Source organism: Pristiophorus japonicus, chromosome 1 (assembly GCF_044704955.1).
Source record: "Pristiophorus japonicus isolate sPriJap1 chromosome 1, sPriJap1.hap1, whole genome shotgun sequence".
NCBI lineage: Eukaryota > Metazoa > Chordata > Chondrichthyes > Pristiophoridae > Pristiophorus > Pristiophorus japonicus.
This window is the reverse complement of record NC_091977.1, coordinates 68,999,598-69,021,351: the sequence shown is the minus strand read 5'-3', so window position 1 is coordinate 69,021,351 and position 21,754 is coordinate 68,999,598. Positions and strand designations below refer to the sequence as shown.

Below are 21,754 nucleotides of genomic sequence, written 5' to 3'. Positions count from 1 at the left end.
TCTTAACCAGTGTACTAAGCTTAAATAAAGGAGAATATGAAGGTATGAAGGCAGAGTTGGGTAAAGTGGACTGGGAAAATAGACTAAAGTGTAGGACGGTTGATGAACAGTGGTGTACATTTAAGGAGATATTTCACAACTCTCAAGAAAAATATATTCCAGTGAGGAGGAAAGGGTGTAAGAGAAAAGATAGCCATCCGTGGCTAACTAAAGAAATAAAGGACAGTAATTTAAAAACAAGGGCATACAAAGTGACCAAAACTAGTGGGAGGACAGAAGACTGGGAAGCTTTTAAAAGCCAGCAAAGAACGACTAAAAAAAATTATTTAGAAAGGGAAGATCGACTATGAAAGTAAACTAGCACAAAATATAAAAAGAGATAGCAAGAGTTTCTATAGGTATATAAAAAGGAAACGAGTGGCTAAACTAAATGTTGGTCCCTTAGAGGACGAGACTGGGGAATTAGTAATGGGGAACATGGAGATGGCAGAAACTCCGAACAAATATTTTGTATCAATCTTTACGGTAGAGGACACTAACAATATTCCAACAGTGGATAATCGAGGGGCTATAGGGGGAAGGAACTTAACACAATCACAATCACTAAGGAGGTGGTACTCAGTAAGATAATGAGGTTAAATACAGATAAATCCCCTGGACCTGATGGCTTCCATCCTAGGATCTTAAGAGACGTAGCGGCAGGGATAGTGGATGCATTGGTTGTAATTTACCAAAATTCCCTGGATTCTGGGGAGGTCCCAGCAGATTGGAACACTGCAAATGTAATGCCCCTATTTAAAAAAGGAGGCAGACAAAAAGCAGAACACTATAAACCAGTTAGCCTAACATCTGTGGTTGGGAAAATGTTGGAGTCCATTATTAAAGAAGCAGTAGCAAGACATTTGGAAAAGCAAAATTCGGTCAGGCAGAGTCAGCATGGATTTATGAAGGGGAAGTCATGTTTGACAAATTTGCTGGAATTCTTTGAGGATGTAACGAACAGGGTGGATAAAGGGGAATCAGTGGATGTGGTGTATTTGGACTTCCAGAAGGCATTTGACAAGGTGCCACATAAAAAGTTACTGCACAAGATAGAAGTTCACGTGGTTGAGGGTAATATATTAGCATGGATAGAGGATTGGCTAACGAACAGAGTGTTGGGATAAATGGTTCATTCTCTGGTTGACAACCAGTAACTAGTGGGGTGCCTCAGTGATCCGTGCTGGGAGAGGGATGGAGTACAAAAGCAGGGAGGTCCTGCTGCAACTGTACAGGGTATTGGTGAGGCCGCACCTGGAGTACTGCGTGCAGTTTTGGTCACCTTACTTAAGGAAGGATATACTAGCTTTGGAGGGGGTACAGAGACGATTAACTAGGCTGATTCCGGAGATGAGAGGGTTACCTGATGATGATAGATTGAGTAGACTGGGTCTTTACTCCTTGGAGTTCAGAAGGATGAGGGGTGATCTTATAGAAACATTTAAAATAATGAAAGGAATGGACAAGATAGAGGCAGAGAGGTTGTTTCCACTGGTGGGGGAGACTAGAACTAGGGGGCACAGCCTCAAAATACGGAAGAGCCAATTTAAAACCGAGTTGAGAAGGAATTTCTTCTCCCAGAGGGTTGTGAATCTGTGGAATTCTCTGCCCAAGGAAGCAGTTGAGGCTAGCTCACTGAATGTATTCAAATCACAGATAGATAGATTTTTAACCAATAAGGGAATTAAGGGTTATGGGGAGAGGGCGGGTAAGTGGAGCTGAGTCCACAGCCAGATCAGCCATGATCTTGTTGAATGGCGGAGCAGGCTCGAGGGGTTAGATGGCCTACTCCTGTTTCTAATTCTTATGTTCTTATGACCCCAACTATTTACAATCTATATTAACGACTTGGAAGAAGGGACTGAGTGTAATGTAGCCAAGTTTGCTAATGATACAAAGATGGGAGGAAAAGCAATGTGAGAGAAGGACACACAAAATCTGCAAAAGGACATAGACAGGCTAAGTGAGTGGGCTAAAATTTGGCAGATGGAGTATAATGTGGGAAAGTGTGAGGTCATGCACTTTGGCAGAAAAAAAATCAAAGAGCAAGTTATTATTTAAATGGAAAAAGATTACAAAGTGCCGCAGTACAGTGGGACCTGGGGGTACTTGTGCATGAAACACAAAAGGTTAGTATGCAGGTACAGCAAGTGATTAGGAAGGCCAGTGGTATTTTGGCCTTTATTGCAAAGGGGATGGAGTATAAAAGCAGGGAAGTCTTGCTGCAGCTATATAAGGTAGTGTTGAGGCCACAACTGGAATACTGCGTGCAGTTTTGCTTTCCATATTTACGAAAGGATATACTTGCTTTGTAGGCAGTTCAGAGAAGGTTCACAAGGTTGATTCCGGGGATGAGGGGGTTGACTTATGAGGAAAGGTTGAGTAGGTTGGGCCTCTACTCATTGGAATTCAGAAGAATGAGAGGTGATCTTATCGAAATGTATAAGATCATGAGGGGGTTTAACAAGGTGGATGCAGAGAGGATGTTTCCACTGATGGGGAGACGAGAACTAGAGGGCATGATCTTAGAATAAGGGGCTGCCCATTTAAATTCAGAGATGAGGAGAAATTTCCTCAGAGAGCTGTGGAAGCTGGGACATTGAATAAGTTTAAGACAGAATAGACAGTTTCTTAAGTGATAAGGGGTTATGGGGAGCGGGCAGGGACACGGAGCTGAGTCCATGATCGGATCAGCCATGATTTTATTGAATGGCGGAGCAGGCTCGAGGGGCCGTATGGCCTACTCCTGCTCCTATTTCTTATATTCTTATATTCTACATACTGCAGGAGAACACAAACTGGAAGGGCCATCATTACAAGGAGTTTGGGTGCCAACAGTTTAGATAAACTGCCAAATAGATAGCACGACGTCACTGACTTGCATGTACAGAAAACACAACCTTTCTGCACTGGGGAGAATAGCGGGAATTTGTGCCAGCGAAGTTAAGAAGCCATTTCCTCTTTACCCACTCCCGTGCGTTACATAGATTTTTTCCAATTCATTTTTCGGGGGACAGTCAGCAATTGGTAAAAGTACGAGAGCATTTGGAACAGGGTTTACAGCTTTAGAAAAAATGGAGTTTCCTCCACCATCTTTATCAGCTTTTGAATTTGCCACACAAGTCTTGTCCACCAACTAGAAACAAAGAGAATGGTTGAGACAATTGTACCTGGTCAAAAGTGGAAGCACAGTGCTTCAGTTGGTGACTTCCAGTTGGTAAAGTAGGTCATGCTAAATATCAAGAGGTCATGAATCAAGCTTCCAACCAGTTCTGCTGTTGCCAAATTGGAAAAGATAAAATTGTAGCTTTGTGCACTAACTTCTCGTTTCCCCAAATGAGCCACCTTTCTTCTTCCAACACTCTCACATCTCATGTTAATCTGTTTTCATAAAGTTACTTTACTTTCCATTAACATTGGGTGAGACCAGGTTTGTGCCATTAATCGGTGCAACAATACAACTTCTGCTCCAACCGAAGGATATTAAATGATATAAAATGGGACTCATGCCCCACACCTTGCATTGCTGATTAGGGGAAAATGTGAATGTTTCTTTTTTCTTTTCTAGAACGACCTTCTACCTGCAGGACTAAGGCAGAAAGATCAGACAAAAAAGGCACCCACAGGTCCATTAAATAGAGATCAGCTTCTGGAACACTTAGAGAAAGAAGCAAAAGAGTGCAAGGACAGGGAGGACTTGGTTCCGTATACAGGAGAAAAGAGAGGTACGTGATATTTTAAGGGAGTTGCAAAGGTTGCAAGGTCTGCTTTGCTCAATTTCTCTTTGACTGCTACACCCCATATTTAAGGGTTTTTATTAGAAATTCAATGGAGCGATTTTTCCACCAGAATACTCTTGTTGCTAATATTGGTCAGGTGTCTGCATGGAAAAATCCATCCGGTACAAATTACTGAGATGTCTACACCCACCTCTTGTGTTCTGTTTTCCTTACACCCTCACTCTATAGGCACACACCTCTCTTACTCAGGTCCAGAGAACATAGATGCAGTGTTGTTAAACCAAGGCTTCGGGACTCCTAAGTGTGTACAAGGATTCTTAGAAAAAATGAGCTAGGACCAGTCTACCCATTGCCGGTGTGGCCTGCAGCTTTATCTGGAGCTGAACAGTAAAATTCCAGCCCCCAGTCTGCCCTTCCAGATTCTATCTCTTCCACAGGTCCACAGTATTCCCTTGCTGCATTTCTAATAACCTTTAATCCTATTTGTTCACAAGAATCTGTCTAGTTCTTGCAGTTGTAAGTGATCACTAAAATGAACTACAGTTAACAGTGACATTGTGCATACATGGTGGGCCGCCCCGACCTGTGCGAGAACATCACCGCAGGTTGGGGCTATAAATAGAGCTGGAGCGCCGGGCCCTGGAATGTCATGGCGGAGGTGTGGCAAATGAAGGTATGGGGCCCAGAAGAGTCGAGGAACCAGGGGCAGCACGGACCTGCCCACACTGCGATATGTGTGCACACTCGGTCCGTGCAGCAGAGCAGGTCTCCAGTCGTCCTGGTTAATCCTTGCCACTGGATAAAGGCCTAGCTCTGTCAAGCCCGTGTGGTGGCTGGTGTGCAATGGTCACCACACGTTTAAAAAAAAATCCACGCACAGGCATCTTCCATCCCCTCAACTGGAGTTCAGGACTGGAACATGGGTCCTTCATTAAAACATCTGTAAACTCTCGTGGAAGTAAGTCATCCTCGTTCGAGGGACCGCCTATGATGCATACACTGTGTGTGCATAAAATATTGTGAGACCTGAAAGTAAAGCGAGGGGATTACATGACTAATCAAAATATCTCTCATTTCCAGTCTGAATATTTGTATTTCAGTGCAACGGAACAAGCTACTGTCAGTCTGAACTAAAACCCGTTGATGCTGTTTTATTTCATTGTAATGTCTACAAAGCAAACCATGAGATAAATAATGATTTCCCCCTTTCCCCCTTTCCCCCCCCAAGTTCTCAAACTGCCATGGCGGGATTTGAACTTGTATTCTCTGGATTATCAGTCCAAGCCTCTGGATTACCCCAATATGGTAATATAGTGATTGTTACTGCACTAGTAATCCACAGGTTGGATTGATATCTTGAATTCAGTTTCTTTATATATATAATATATATATATATATATATCATAAATAAAAAGGTGGTATCATTAAAATTGACCATGAAGCTGTTTGATTGCCGTAAAAGCCCAACTTGTTCACTAATGTTCCAGAGGGAAGGAAACATAAGCATCATACGTTATTACAGCCTCTTATAAAATGGAGTGCTTGTCAGATACTTAATGTAATGTGGGTCCATTTGCCAATTTAATTATGACCATTGATAGCCATGCAAAGCTGACATCCTTGCCTTGCTCTGCTTCAGTACAGTTTTTGCTATTTATTTACACAGTAGCTCTGAAAGCAGTCATGAGATCCTTAGTTTGGAGAGAAATCCACCCCAAACGAGGGAGACTTAGTAGAGGTGAGGCCATGTGGGGGAGAAAATAAACATTATTATTAACTTTTCCAAAGCACAACCTCTTATCGCTATGAAATAATACTTTTCAGGTTTTCCCCATAAACAATGACATTCATCAGAAATTGCTTTTTTTTTTAAAGTGAGAGCCATTGGCAGTCTCATTCCTGTTCTCTTGAACTGGCTCCCTAAATGCCACTGGCTCTCGGCCTCTTTCGTTCTGCCTTTAGAAGCTTTGACAAAACTCGCCGCTTTGCCTAAGCTTTCAGGCCCTGGATCGGTTCCTTTCTTTCTCTGAACCCTCTTGAACCTAAAGATGCTGTACAAGTGCATGTTGTTGTAATGTTTAGTGAACCATCCAGCAGTGTAGGCATGATCACCAACGTCCCATTGGAGTTGAACAATTATTTTGTTTAATTTAGTCTGACTGAACAGAGATTACTATATTGGCGATTTTGTAAAACGGATATTTTTGAGGAGGTATCAGTGTTGAGTAAATAGAACTGGTAAATATTTTTCACCTTGAGTCACCTTGTGTGCGAGTGCCACTTGATGGGATGTAATTTATCTTGTAATTGTTCTCCTTCTCCAGTCATCTAACAGCAACTCCTCTGCCTCGACAAAAATAGCTGTGACTGCATTCCATCCTCAGCTGTGTATTTATTTCTTGAAGTGATCTGCCAGACAGTTGTCAAAAGGTGTTATATTGCACATTGCTCCAAGAGAGCCTCTGTTTCAGTATAACTACCACCACACCCGCCCCCCCCACTCCTATTCTCAAGTTACTCAGAAGTTCCTGGTAACTGACGGATCATCGTGCTAAATTTAGCCTCCACATTGGATGCTTGCCTGAATACAGTTGATCTTTCAAGTTTGCTGGATTGAAAACCCTTACACTCTTCCACCTTGATCGTTTCTCCCCCTAATACGGCCCCCATGAACACTTCAAGCTCAAGGGGCGGAGGCTTGAACGTATCTGGTTTTCAGCCTGAAACATATCAAGTGCTAATGGGCCTCGCTCTCCTCTTCCAAAACCACCCATTTCTCCAAGATCATCCTGGAGAGCAAAGATAACCCCCGTCTTCTTTTCTCCACTACCAACCATCTCCTTAAACCTCTCTCTCCTCACATAGAAACATAGAAAATAGGTGCAGGAGTAGGCCATTCGGCCCTTCGAGCCTGCACTGCCATTCAATGAGTTCATGGCTGAACATGCAACTTCAGTACCCCATTCCTGCTTTCTCGCCATACCCCTTGATCCCCCGAGTAGTAAGGGCTACATCTAACTCCTTTTTGAATATATTTAGTGAATTGACCTCAACAACTTTCTGTGGTAGAGAATTCCACAGGTTCACCACTCTCTGGGTGAAGAAGTTTCTCCTCATCTCGGTCCTAAATGGCTTACCCCTTATCCTTAGACTGTGACCCCTGGTTCTGGACTTCCCCAACATTGGGAACATTCTTCCTGCATCTAACCTGTCTAAACCCATCAGAATTTTTTACTTTTCTATGAGATCCCCTCATTCGTCTGAACTCCAGTGAATACAAGCCCAGTTGATCCAGTCTTTCTTGATAGGTCAGTCCCGCCATCCCGGGAATCATTCTGATGAACCTTCGCTGCACTCCCTCAATAGCAAGAATGTCCTTCCTCAAGTTAGGAGACCAAAACTATACACAAAAATCCAGGTGTGGCCTCACCAAGGCCCTATACAACTGTAGTAACACCTCCCTGCCCCTGTACTCAAATCCCCTCGCTATGAAGGCCAACATGCCATTTGCCTTGTTAACTGCCTGCTGTACCTGCATGCCACCCTTCAATGACTGATGTACCATGACACCTAGGTCTCGTTGCGCCTCCCCTTTTCCTCATCTGTCACCATTCAGATAATCGTCTGTCTCTCTGTTTTTACAACCAAAGTGGATAACCTCACATTTATCCACATTATACTTCATCTGCCATACATTTGCCCACTCACCTAACCTATCCAAGTCACTCTGCAGCCGCATAGTATCCTCCTCGCAGTTCACACTGCCACCCAACTTAGTGTCATCCGCAAATTTGGAGATACTGCATTTAATCCCCTCGTCTAAATCATTAATGTACAGTGTAAACAGCTGGGGCCCCAGCACAGAACCTTGCGGTACCCCACTAGTCACTGCCTGCCATTCTGAAAAGTACCCATTTACTCCTACTCTTTGTTTCCTGTCTGCCAACCAGTTCTCAATCCACGTCAGCACACTACCCCCAATCCCATGTGCTTTAACTTTGCACATTAATCTCTTGTGTGGGACCTTGTCGAAAGTCTTCTGAAAGTCCAAATACACCACATCAACTGGTTCTCCCTTGTCTACTCTACTGGAAACATCCTCAAAAAATTCCAGAAGATTTGTCAAGCATGATTTCCCTTTTACAAATCCATGCTGACTTGGACCCATCATGTCACCTCTTTCCAAATGCGCTGCTATGACATCCTTAATAATTGATTCCATCATTTTACCCACTACTGAGGTCAGGCTGACCAGTCTATAATTCCCTGTTTTCTCTCTCCCTCCTTTTTTAAAAAGTGGGGTTACATTGGCTACCCTCCACTCGATAGGAACTGATCCAGAGTCAATGGAATGTTGGAAAATGACTGTCAATGCATCGGCTATTTCCAAGGCCACCTCCTTAAGTACTCTGGGATGCAGACCATCAGGTCCTGGGGATTTATCGGCCATTATTCAATCCCATCAATTTCCCCAACACAATTTCCCGACTAATAAGGATTTCCCTCAGTTCCTCCTCCTTACTAGACCCTCTGACCCCTTTTATATCCGGAAGGTTGTTTGTGTCCTCCTTAGTGAATACCGAACCAAAATATTTGTTCAATTGGTCTGCCATTTCTTTGTTCCCAGTTATGACTTCCCCTAATTCTGACTGCAGGGGACCTATGTTGTCTTTACTAACCTTTTTCTCTTTACATATGTATAGAAGCTTTTGCAGTCCATTTTAATGTTCCCTGCTAGCTTCCTCTCGTACTCTATTTTCCCTGCCCTAATCAAATGCTTTGTCCTCCTCTGGTGAGTTCTAAATTTCTCCCAATCCCCTGGTTCGCTGCTATTTCTGGCCAATTTGTATGTCACTTCCTTGGCTTTAATATTATCCCTGATTTCCCTTGATAGCCACAGTTGAGCCACCTTCCCTTTTTTATTTTTACGCCAGACAGGGATGTACAATTGTTGTAGTTTATCCATGTGGTCTCTAAATGTCTGCCATTACCCATCCACTGTCAACCCCTTAAGTATCATTCGCCAATCTATCCTAGCCAATTCGCGCCTCATTACCTTCAAAGTTACCCTTCTTTAAGTTCTGGACCATGGTCTCTGAATTAACTGTTTCCTTCTCCATCCTAATGTAGAATTACACCATATTATGGTCACTCTTCCCCAAGGGGCCTCGCACAACGAGATTGCTAATTAATCCTCTCTCATTACACAACACCCAGTCTAAGATGGCCTCCCTCCTAGTTGGTTCCTCAACATATTGGTCTAGAAAACCATCCCTTATGCACTCCAGGAAATCCTCCTCCACCGTATTGTTTCCAGTTTGGTTAGCCCAATCTATATGCATATTAAAGTCACCCATGATAACTGCTGCACCTTTATTGCATGCACCCCTAATTTCCTGTTTAATGCCCTCCCCAACATCACTACTACTGTTTGGAGGTCTGTACACAACTCCCACTAGCGTTTTCTGCCCTTTGGTATTCCGTAGCTCCACCCATACCGATTCCACATCATCCAAGCTAATGTCCTTCCTTATAATTGCATTAATTTCCTCTTTAACCAGCAACGCCACCCCGCCTCCTTTTCCTTTCTGTCTATCCTTCCTAAATGTTGAATACCCTTGGATGTTGAGTCCCCAGCCTTGGTCACCCTGGAGCCCCATGTCTCCGTGATGCCAATTACATCGTATCCGTTAACTACTATCTGCACAGTTAATTCGTCCACCTTATTCCGAATATTCCTTGCATTGAGGCACAGAGCTTTCAGGCTTGCCTTTTTAACACATTTTGACGCTTTTGAATTTTGCTGTAAAGTGGCCCTTTTTGTTTTTTGCCTTTGGTTTCTCTGCCTTCCACTTTTACTCATCTCCTTTCTGTCTTTTGCTTCTGTCTCCATTTTGTTTTCCTCTGTCTCCCTGCATTGGTTCCCATCCCCCTGCCATATTAGGTTAACTCCTCCCCAACAGCACTAGCAAACACTCCCCCTCGGACATTGGTTCCGGTCCTGCCTAGGGGGCAACAACAAGAAGTGCAAAGACCTCACTAAGATTGAGACCATCCATTCAGCTGTCTCTACTGCATCCGTCCCATCCCCTAGCCCACAGGGCCCAAATTCCTCTCCGATTGCCACCCTGCCCTAGCCCTGAACTCTCATCTTTCTCTCATTTCTTATTTATCTGCTCTCATGCTCTCTTCAAGCTCATTTTGTCCAGGAGACCTATCTCCTGCTCTCTCAACCCCATTCCCACTAAACTGCTGATCATCCAGCTTCCTTTCCTGGCCCCTCTGCTCGCTGATGCTGCAAACAGTTTGCTTCCACATTTAGACTGACGCCACCCAACTCTACCTCACCGCCACCTCTCTTGACCCCTCCACTGCTTCTGTGTTGTCAGTCTTGGATGAGATGAAATTTTCTCCAATTGGGATGATCGAAGCCATCGTCCCTTGCCTGTGTGTGCATTGTCATTCTGCGTGCACACTGTAATCCTACATGCGCGTGCGGTAATTATGGGTCATACTTTTGCACCACGAGCTGTGTATGTACATGAGCTGCTCAAATGTCCGGGGTTCATTCCAATTCAGTCAGTTTTGTGCTCTGGTATCGGTTTGTTCTGCAAACAGACCCAGTCTCCACTTCACCCAGTGGCCTCTCTGTAAATCCAACTCTGTTTATTATGGTTTAAAATGTTTCCTCCTCCTCTTCCTCTTCCCCACCTCCATTACTTGTTTTTGTTGATTTTAAGCACCCACCATTGTGGTCGTAGTCAGCTTCGGCCTCACCTCATGCCACCACCAAATGGGAAATTGAAAAACCAACTCCTGCCGATGTTGGTTGGGATTGTCCTTGGCGGTGATTGTGCCAATGATTGTACCATCCAACGAATGTTCAAAAACAACTATTTGTGTTCACAATAATGAAAAAATCATAAATCTAACTGTTTTGTTGGAGATATGCCTATAAATAATTTTGCATCTGTACACAATTCCTGTCAACTTCTTCATTTTTAAATTCTGATGCCCGAATTTATAATAATAACTGCCTCTCTCAACTTGTCACACTGTAATAACCCCCCCTTACGTCTTGCAGTGCCACCACTGGCAGGAGGCTGTGCAGCAGAGTTTGGTCTCCAGTCGTCTTGGTTAACCGTTGTCACTGGATCAAGACCTAGTTCTGTCAAGCCCGTGTGGTGGCTGGTGTGCAATGGCCACCCCATGTTAAAAGAATCCCTGCACAGGCACTTTCCACCCTTCAGTATGTGGTTCGGGACCTAGATTGTCAGGTCCCTTGTTGAAACATCTGTGAACTTATCTATTTTTGGTGTGGAAGCAGGTCATCCTCGATACGAGGGGCTGCCTAATACTATATACTGTATTACAGCATGACCAGGTTACAGAGGCAGTTTCCATAATAAATGTGGATATAATTTTTAATGGAAATATATAAAAATAAGGAGAGAATTTATGGACTTTAAAATGGGGCCTGAGTTCCATCTGCGTCCTAACCCAATTATCGCCACCCTCTAACTTCGCTTCTGTTGAAACCCATATTTGGTCTCGACTCTATGAAATTGGCAAGTAAATTGTAGAAATAATCGGCAGTCTTGAATTCAGTGATGTCAGGAAATCTGTGGAAAAAATGCTGGTGTCTTCTGACCTGGAGCTGATTTTTTAAGAACCTACCAATCTGCAAACTCTCAGCAGCAGCTAAACTCAGGATGTACCTATTTACAGTAATTGTGGGACGGGGCTTGGGAAAAGAGCAGGGTAGTGGGATTAGCTTTAGTAAATGCTGGGTGAGTGGCTTCCTTCTGTGGAGATTGTAAAACAACATGAGATCTGCTTATATGTGTAATCATTTTGTAAGATTTGTTTCTATCTTTTCACCACCCCTAATTCAGCACATTTTGTTCCAAACTGAAAGCACCACATGTTACTTCATGCTCCATGAAGTGGGGGTGATGGAAGCAAGTTCTTGCAACATCTATTAAATGGGCCGTTTTCTTTGTATGTTTTCAAAACATGGGCATCGCTAGCAAGGCCGCCATTTATTGCCCATCCTTCGCTGCCCTGAGCAGGTGGGGATGGGCCTTCTCTTTGAACCACTGCAGTCCTTGTGGTGTTATGGAGGGAACAATAGTTAAACTCGATTTACTTTTTGTGTAGTTGCACAGACTGATATGTTGCTTTGTTTTGGACTTATTGTTGCAGGAAAACCTTGGACCCCCAAAGAGAAGCCTGTGCAGTCAGTAATTGACAGTGTAACCCTGGAACCAGAGCTGGAGGAGGCCTTGGTCAATGCTACTGACGCTGAACTTTGTGACATTGCAGGTAAGGGATGCTCGTCCCATTGAGAGAATTCATTTTGCAGTCTCACTTGCTAAATAACACATGAAGTTTCCATTTTGATTTTGTTGCAACTGTTTCTCTGAGTGTATGTTCTTTAATTTCCCAACACCAGTTCTCCCCCTCCCCCCTCTTTTTCTGGCCTCCCCATTTCTGCATCACAGAGCGTAGGTGTGTGACTTGTTTTCAGTGTAGAGTTGCAACTATACATGTAGAATTACATAGATATAACACGGAAACAGGCTGCTTGGTCCAACCAGTCCCTGTCCGTCTTTATCCTTCACACAAGCAGTAATGCTAATCCCATGTGCTCATCCTGTTCTCATATCCCTTTATCCCACTTTCCTTCAATCGCCTATCTAACTTATCCTTCAGTGTTGACATGGTCTCTGCTTCAATCAGTAACCCTGGCAATGCATTTCACAGCTTTAGCACCCTCTGCACAAAAGTTTTTCATCCTTGCTGTCTTAAATCTCTTGCATTTAATCTGTTATAGTCGTGTCTTTTATATCTAGTGAGGAAATCAAAGCAACACTTGTTGTTCTGCTATTAATTAGATAAAGATTATCTTCATGAGTCAAATTCACTATTCAAAAGGCTGCATAATGACTGACACTCTGATTCTCTCATCCTCCGTGGTTGGGGCCCCAATTCGAGATTGGGGATCAGACCCACATCTCACATCTCCATGGTGCGCCATTAAGAATGGAACTATGATGTAATGTGTAATATTGTTAGCAGAATTTACACTGATCACACTAGACTGAAAGTAGAAGTCAGCTTTGCCCAAGTTATCCTGCCTTCATTTGCCCTCAGCTGAAACTCCGGGTAGACTGGTAGACACTGAGATTGTTAAAGGGAAGTTGTAACCATGTGAGGTGCTCAAAGATGGAGAAGGTGCCTGAGGAAGAGAATGATTTGGAGGACCACACCTCCACCACTATGGTTTGGCAGGGCAGGTAGTGGGAAGTACAGCCAAGCAGGGAGCAATTAAATAAACATGAACTTTAGAATATTTTTAATGAGAAATAAACCTTAAAATTCAGATTGTTCATTAATCTTCACTGTTTATTTTTCAGCATTCATTCTGTGCTTTCGCAAACCCATGTCATCATTCATTTCATTCGCAGCGTTCCATGGACTGTAAGATCATCATCAGTTCTAGAAAAAGTGTTATATCCCTGCTGGCGAACGTGAGACTGTACCTGCTGGCGAATGTGAGACTGTACCAGCTGGCGAGCGTGAGACTGTACCTGCTGGCAATCGTGAGACTGTACCAGCTGGCGAGAGTGAGACTGTACCAGCTGGCGAGCGTGAGACTGTAACTACTGGCGAGCGTGAGACTGTACCAGCTGGCGAGCGTGAGACTGTACCAGCTGGCGAACGTGAGACTGTAACTACTGGCGAACGTGAGACTGTAACTACTGGCGAACGTGAGACTGTACCAGCTGGCGAACGTGAAACTGTACCAGCTGGCGAGCGTGAGACTGTACCAGCTGGCGAGCGTGAGACTGTACCAGCTGGCGAGCGTGAGACTGTACCAGCTGGCGAACGTGAGACTGTACCAGCTGGCGAGCGTGAGACTGTACCTACTGGCGAGCGTGAGACTGTACCAGCTGGCGAACGTGAGACTGTAACTACTGGCGAGCGTGAGACTGTACCAGCTGGCGAGCGTGAGACTGTACCAGTGGGCGAGCGTGAGACTGTACCTACTGGCGAACGTGAGACTGTACCTACTGGCGAACGTGAGACTGTACCAGCTGGCGAGCGTGAGACTGTACCAGCTGGCGAACGTGAGACTGTACCTACTGGCGAACGTGAGACTGTCCCAGCTGGCGGACATGAGACTGTCCCAGCTGGCGGACGTGAGACTGTCCCAGCTGGCGGACGTGAGACTGTACCAGCTGGCGAGCGTGAGACTGTCCCAGCTGGCGAGCGTGTGACTGTCCCAGCTGGCGAGCGTGAGACTGTCCCAGCTGGCGAACGTGAGACTGTCCCAGCTGGCGGACGTGAGACTGTCCCAGCTGGCGGACGTGAGACTGTCCCGACTGGCGGACGTGAGACTGTACCAGCTGGCGGACGTGAGACTGTACCGACTGGCGAACGTGAGACTGTACCGACTGGCGAACGTGAGACTGTACCAGCTGGCGGACGTGAGACTGTCCCAGCTGGCGAGCGTGAGACTGTCCCAGTTGGCGGACGTGAGACTGTACCAGCTGGCGAGCGTGAGACTGTCCCAGTTGGCGGACGTGAGACTGTACCAGCTGGCGCATGTGGGACTGTCCCAAGCTGTGCTCCTGTTTTAGTGAGTGTATTCTGGGCTGGCTTCTTGCTGTGGAAAAGTGCTACTGCTGCCTGTTCGACAGACAGAAGCTTTGTTCTGAAATTCTTCCGTTTGGCTTTTGAAGCTTTAATCTGCTCAATGAGAACATTGATACCACTGCATGTTGAGGCAAAGTTCCTCTGTGCTAATTTACTGATAGAGTAAGCAGAAATGTAAAATTAGCACAGACAAGCATTTGACCCTCTATATTTTTATCGCGTACAGCATCTTGTTGCCAGGGAAGAATTCGTTCCAGTTTGAGTGTGTTGAGGTATAATTTGTTATGGCCATTTCAACCTTTAAAACAAAGGAATAAGAATCACTTTCAGTGCTTGCTTTCCCCCCCAGTTTTTCCCCACTTCCCTCCTTTCCTGCTGGCAATGGCAGATGTGGTTCCGCAGCCCTCGAGTACCTCACACGAATGAGCTATTCGACTATGGGGGGCATCATGGCCAAGCCCAATCCTGTTCTCATCCAATCAAGCACACTTCCCAGAAGAATTTCACTGGATTGGGATGAGGAATGGGAACCCCCTCCCTACGGTATTGAGAACAATTGCGGCCAATAGCTTCTACCCAGTATGAGATTGGCTGAATTGGTAAAGAACAATTCGTGCCTGTGACCATCTGACCTATACGACTTAGTACTAAAGAAAATGGTGCCATTACATTCTAAGACTTTAAAGGTGCTTCTATCAAGTTTTAACCAGCCTTGTTATTTTCATAACTTCACACCTGGCCATAACAATCTTTGATAGGGTGGTTAGTCCTATACAGCGGGAAGGATTTACAACCCATACGATGAAGGGAACCACCCACTTCCGCCAGACGCGAGTATCCTGCTAGATTCCGAGCCGGAGCTCCAGTCTCCACTCGCGGTGACTGGAGTGGGTTCGAACCCTGCACCTTCTGACTCTGAGGTGAGAATGCTACCACTGAGCCAAAGGGTTGCTCCACCAGCGGCATTGTTAGACCAGTGCTATTGCCACTGAAAGAATTCAGAAGGTTTTCTCATTCCCCGGTAATCTTTGATCCAGGGATTTGCACGTAGTTCATCAGTCAGGATCTGAGATAATTTAACTAGAATTATATGCTACAGTATTCAAGACTTCACTGATTGCAATCTGGATAATGGTGCAGGTGATAGTTGATTTCTGCATTTGTCCAGGGAAGGAAAGACCAGGCAGAGTTTCCATTCCTGATCCCTGTCAAATGACACCTGTGTGTAAACCTCGAGTTAGAACAGAATCTGTGTGTGGCTGTGACAACCGAGTGGTCAATTAACCTGCCAACTCTCAGTATCTAGGCTCAAACATGTAAAATTGCCACTTGTGTAAGGTATTGGCAGAGTCCTCCCCGTGGGAGCTAACAAGTCGCAGTCAGCCAGACTTCACACCAGAGCCTACAAATGGAATTATTCTAAAACTGAATTGGCCCAATAAAGATAACTCCCTTGGATATATCTGGGCGCAAGTACATGTACTTATTTAACATGTAGTATACACGCCTCTACTAAACTTCCTCTCTAAATAGCTGTGAATGTTTAGAATCTTTAATATGCATCATGGAAATATTTGTACGAACTGTATAAATGTTTGCAGTTTTAATTCTCACACTGATGTTCGCCTTGGCTCAGTTGGTAATGCTGTCGCCTCTGAATCAAAAGGTTGTTTGTTCAAGCCACACTAGGACTTGAGCACCTAATGTTAGCTAATGTTGCACACCTCTTTCAGATGAGACGTTCAACCGAGGCCCCATCTGCCTATTCCAGTAGACATAAAAGATCCCATGCCTCTATATGGAGAGGAGCACGGAGTTCACCTGATGTCATGGCCAACATTTCTCCCTCAACCAACACTACGAAATGCAAATTATCTGATCATTTATTTCATTTGCTGTTTATGGGGCCTTGCTGTGTGCATATTGGTTGCGGTGTTTGCAAAACAACAATGACTGCACTTCAAAGAAGTAATCCATTAGTTGTAAAGCTTTTTGGGACACGATAGAGTATTGTAGAAATGCAAGTTCTTTCTCGCTTTGCACGAATCAGAATGGAAAAGGGTAAACTTTTAAATTGTATTATTCAGACATATTAATAAAGTACATTTAATACATTCATTTAAAACAACAAATCATGTCAATATTGATATTTCGATTAATTAATTGTGTGTAGCTGTTTTGTGCAGTTTGGATTGGACTGGTGTCAACAAGTTGTCTATCACTACCTGGTAATTGGGATTATTTGTGGCTCCATGGATTTCAGATTAGAAAAATAAATTCTAAAAACACAACCATCATCTTTTGTTGACTAACAAGCGGCAGCAAGAAGGAATGTACTTGTGTAAAACTTAGACAGGTTCAGGCAGAAACTCTGAACAAATATTTTGTATCAGTCTTTACAATAGGGGACACTAACAATATTCCAGCAGTGGATAGTCAAGGGGCTGTAGGGGGGGAGGAACTTAACACAATCACAATCACTAAGGAGGTGGTACTCAGAAAGATAATGGGACTAAAGGCAGTTAAATCCCCATGACCTGATGGCTTGCATCCTAGGGTCTTAAGAGAAGTAGCGGCAGGGATTGTGGATGCATTGGTTGTAATTTACCAAAATTCCCTGGATTCTGGGGAGGTCCCAGCAGATTGGAAAACTGCAAATGTAACGCCCCGATTTAAAAAAGGATGCAGACAAAAAGCAGAAACTATAGACCAGTTAGCCTTACATCTGTGGTTGGGAAGATGTTGGAGTCCATTATTAACGAAGCAAGAGCAGGACATTTCGAAAATAAAAATTCGGTCAGGCAGAGTCAGCATGGATTTATGAAGGGGAAGTCATGTTTGACAAATTTGCTGGAGTTCTTCTGGGATGTAACGATCAGGGCGGATAAAGGGGAACCAGTGGATGTGGTGTATTGGACTTCCAGAAGGCATTTGACAAACACAGAAACATAGAAAATAGGTGCAGGAGTAGGCTATTCGGCCTTTCGAGCCTGCACCACCATTCAATAAGATCATGGCTGATCATTCACCTCAGTATCCCTTTCCTGCTTTCGCTCCATACCCCTTGATCCCTTTAGCCGTCAGGGCCATATCCAACTTCCTCTTGAATATATCTAACGAACTGGCATCAACAACTCTCTGCGAAAGAGAATTGCATAGGTTAACAACTCTGAGTGAAGAAGTTTCTCCTCATCTCGGTCCTAAATGGCTTACCCCTTATCCTCAGACTGTGTTATGGACTCCCCCAACATCGGGAACATTCTTCCTGCATCTATCCTGTCCAGTCCCATCAGAATTTTATATGTTTCTATGCTATCCCCTCTCATCCTACTAAACTCCAGTGATTAAAGGCCCAGTCAATCCAATCTCTCCTCATATGTCAGTCCAGCCATCCCGGGAATCAGTCTGGTGAACCTTCGCTGCACTCCCTCAATAGCAAGAACGTCCTTCCTCAGATTAGGAGACCAAAACTGAACACAATATTCCAGGTGAGGCCTCACCACGGCCCTGTACAACTGCAGCAAGACCTCACTGCTCCTATACTCAAATCCCCTAGCTATGAAGGCCAACATGCCATTTGCCTTTCCTGCTTTCTCTCCATACCCCTGCATGCCAACCTTCAATGACTGATGTACCATGACACCCAGATCTCGTTGCACCTCCCTTTTCGTAATCTGCCGCCATTCAGATAATATTCTGCCTTCATGTTTTTGCCACCAAAGTGCATAACCTCACATTTATCCACATTATACTGCATCTGACATGTATTTGCCCAGTCACCTAACCTGTCCAAGCCACCCTGCAGCCTCTTAGCATCCTCCTCACACCACCACCCAGTTTAGTGTCATCTGCAAACTTGGAGATTTTACTCTCAATTTCTTCATCTAAACCATTGATGTATATTGTAAATAGCTGGGGTCCCAGCATTGAGCCCTGCGACACCCCACTAGTCACTGCCTGCCATTCTGAAAAGGACCCGTTTATCCCGATTCTGCTTCCTGTCTGCCAACCAGTTCTCTATCCACGTCAATACATTACCCCCAATACCATGTGCTTTAATTTTGCAAACCAATCTCTTGTGTGGGACCTTGCCAAAAGCCTTTTGAAAGTCCAAATACACCACATCCACTGGTTCTCTCTTGTTCACTCTGCTAGTTACATCCTCAAAAAATGCTCGAAAATTTGTCAAGCATGATTTCCCTTTCATAAATCCATGCTGGACCGATCCTGTCACTGCTTTCCAAATGCGCTGCTATTTCATCTTTAATAATTGGTTCCAACATTTTCTCAACTACTGATGTCAGGCTAACCGGTCTATAATTCCTCGTTTTCTCTCCCCCTCCTTTCTTAAAAAGTGGTGTTACATTAGCTACCCTCCAGTCCATAGGAACTGATCCAGAATCAAGAGACTGTTGGAAAATGATCACCAATACATCCATTATTTCTAGGGCCACTTCCTTAAGTACTCTGGGATGCAGACCATCAGGCCCTGGGGATTTATCGGCCTTCAATCCCATCAATTTCCCCAACACAATTTCCTGACTAATTAGGATTTCCTTCAGTTCCTCCTTCTCGCTAGACCCTCGGTCCCTTAGTATTTCCGGAAGGTTATTTGTGTCTTCCTTCGTGAAGACCGAACCAAAGTATTTGTTCAATTGGTCTGCCATTTCTTTGTTCCCTATTATAAATTCACCTGATTCTGACTGCAAGGGACCTACATTTGTCTTCACTAATCCTTTTCTCTTCACATATCTATAGAAGCTTTTGCAGTTACTTTTTATGTTCCCAGCAAGTTTCCTCTCATACTCTATTTTCCCCCTCCTAATTAAACCCTTTGTCCTCCTCTGCTGAATTCTAAATTTTTCCCAGTCCTCAGGTTTGCGGCTTTTTCTGGCCAATTTATATGCCTCTTCATTGCATTTAACAATATCCCTAATTTCCCTTATTAGCCACGGTTAAGTCACCTTCCCTGTTTTATTTTTATTCCAGACAGGGATGTACAATTGTTGAAGTTCATCCATGTGATCTTTAAATGTTTGCCATTGCCTATCCACCGTCAACCCTTTAAGTATCATTCGCCAGTCTATCCTAACCAATTCACGTCTCATACCATCGAAGTTACCTTTCCTTAAGTTCAGGACCCTAGTCTCTGAATTAACTGTGTCATTTTCCATCTTGATAAAGAATTCTACCATATTATGAACACTTCCCCAAGGGGCCTCGCACAACAAGATTGCTAATTAGTCCTTTCTCGTTACACATCACCCAGTCTAGGATGGCCAGCCCTCTAGATGGTTCCTCGACATATTGGTCGAGAAAGGTGCCACATAAAAAGTTACTGGACAAGATAAAAGTTCACGGGGTTGGGGTTAATATATTAGCATGGATAGAGGGTTGGCTAACTAACAGAGAACAAAGAGTCAGGATAAATAGTTCATTCTCTGATTGGCAACCAGTAATTAGTGGGGTGCCGCAGGGATCAGTGCTGGGACCCCAACTATTTATAATCTATATTAGTGACTTGGAAGATGGGACTGAGTATAACGTAGCCAAATTTGCTGACGATACAAAGATGGAAGAACAAGCAATGTGTGAGGAGGACACACAAAATCTGCAAAAGGATATAGACAGGCTAAGTGAGTGGGCAAAAATTGGCAGATGGAGTATGATGTTGGAAAGTGTGAAGTCATGCACTTTGGCAGAAAACATCAAAGAGCAAGTTATTTTTAAAATGGAGAAAGATTGCAAAGTGCTGCAGTGCAGCGAGACCTGGGGGTACTTGTGCATGAAACATAAAAGGATAGTATGCAGGTACAGCAAGTGATCAGGAAGGCCAATGGTATCTTGGTCTTTATTGCAAAAGGGATGGAGTATAAAAGCAGTGAAGTCTTGCTACAGCTATATAAGGTATTGGTGCGGCCACACCTGGAATACTACGTGCAGTTTAGGTTTCCATATTTACGAAAGGATATACTTGCTTTGTAGGCAGTTCAGAGAAGGTTCACGAGGTTGATTCCGTGGATGAGGGGGTTGACTTATGAGGAAAGGTTGAGTAGGTTGGGCTGGTACTCATTGGAATTCAGAAGAATGAGAGGTGATCTTATCGAAATGTATAAGATTATGAGGGGGCTTGACAAGGTGGATGCAGAGAGGATGTTTCCACTGATGGGGGAGACTAGAACTAGAGGGCATGATCTTAGAATAAGGGGCTGCCCATTTAAAATAGAGATGAGGAGAAATTTCCTCTCTGAGGGTTGTAAATCTGTGGAATTCGCTGCCTCAGAGCTGTGGAAGCTGGGTCATTGAATAAATTTAAGAGTTTCTTAAACGATAAGGGGTTATGGGGAGCGGGCAGAGAAGTGGAGCTGAGTCCATGATCAGATCAGCCATGATCTTATTGAATGGCGGAGCAGGCTCGAGGGCCGTATGGCCTACCCCTGTTCCTATTTCTTATGTTCTTATGTAGAATCTTTTGTTACAAGGACGAAGCAAAGGATAAACATAATGGGGGGAAAATTGCGGTCGGAGGCTTCCTTCATACGAACGCCTCTGACCCAAAAAAAAGTCTACGAAAGTACCTGGTGGTCCCAGTGGAATGTAGGATTCCGGTCAGAGGCCTAGAATCACTGCGCAGCGCACGGAGAGATGCCTTTCCCATACGTCCGTGCTCGCGTCATGTGGACCTGGACAACCAATCACTTGCAGTATTCTCAATGATAAAAATAGGAACTCCGTTTGTAAGAGTTCCCATTACTATCAATGAGAAAAAACCCTAAAACACCAAAGCTCAGAATAATAAATAAATAAAACACCTCACATATTTAAAATTAATTGAAAATAAATGTAATTAAATGTTTTAGAAAAAATATATTTTTTGGAATTTTTTTTAATGTATTTTAATATGGTTAAAAATAAACTTGCCTTAATGGACAGTGTTTTTAATATAAAAATGAGTGTTTAAATTTAATTTTTCCATGTTTTAAAAGTGTTATGCTGGTAAAAGTAAGCTATGCGCCTGCTTTAAAGAGTGTTTGCCACCAAGCTCATAGTCTACAGGGCTGTAGTAATACCCGCCCTCCTGTATGGCTCAGAGTCATGGACCATGTACAGTAGACACCTCACGTCGCTGGAAAAATATCACCAACGATGTCTCCGCAAGATCCTACAAATCCCCTGGGAGGACAGACACACCAACGTCAGCATCCTCATCCAGGCTAACATCCCCAGGATTGAAATACTGACCACACTCGATGAGCTCTGCTGGGCAGGCCACAATAATTCGCATGCCAGACACAAGACTCCCAAAGCAAGTG

The 21,754-nt window shown here is 44.1% G+C and overlaps 1 protein-coding gene across 3 annotated transcripts in view; it reads left to right on the top strand.

The window, feature by feature from the left end:
- Positions 1–21,754, top strand: part of tmod1 (tropomodulin 1) — a 109,447-nt gene that overhangs the window by 49,748 nt on the left and 37,945 nt on the right. For all 3 annotated transcript variants that reach the window (XM_070880826.1, XM_070880808.1, XM_070880816.1), the window contains exons 3-4: positions 3,608–3,764; positions 11,985–12,104. In XM_070880826.1, the coding sequence (XP_070736927.1) occupies positions 3,608–3,764; positions 11,985–12,104 (277 nt within the window). The remainder of the gene's footprint in view (positions 1–3,607; positions 3,765–11,984; positions 12,105–21,754) is intronic.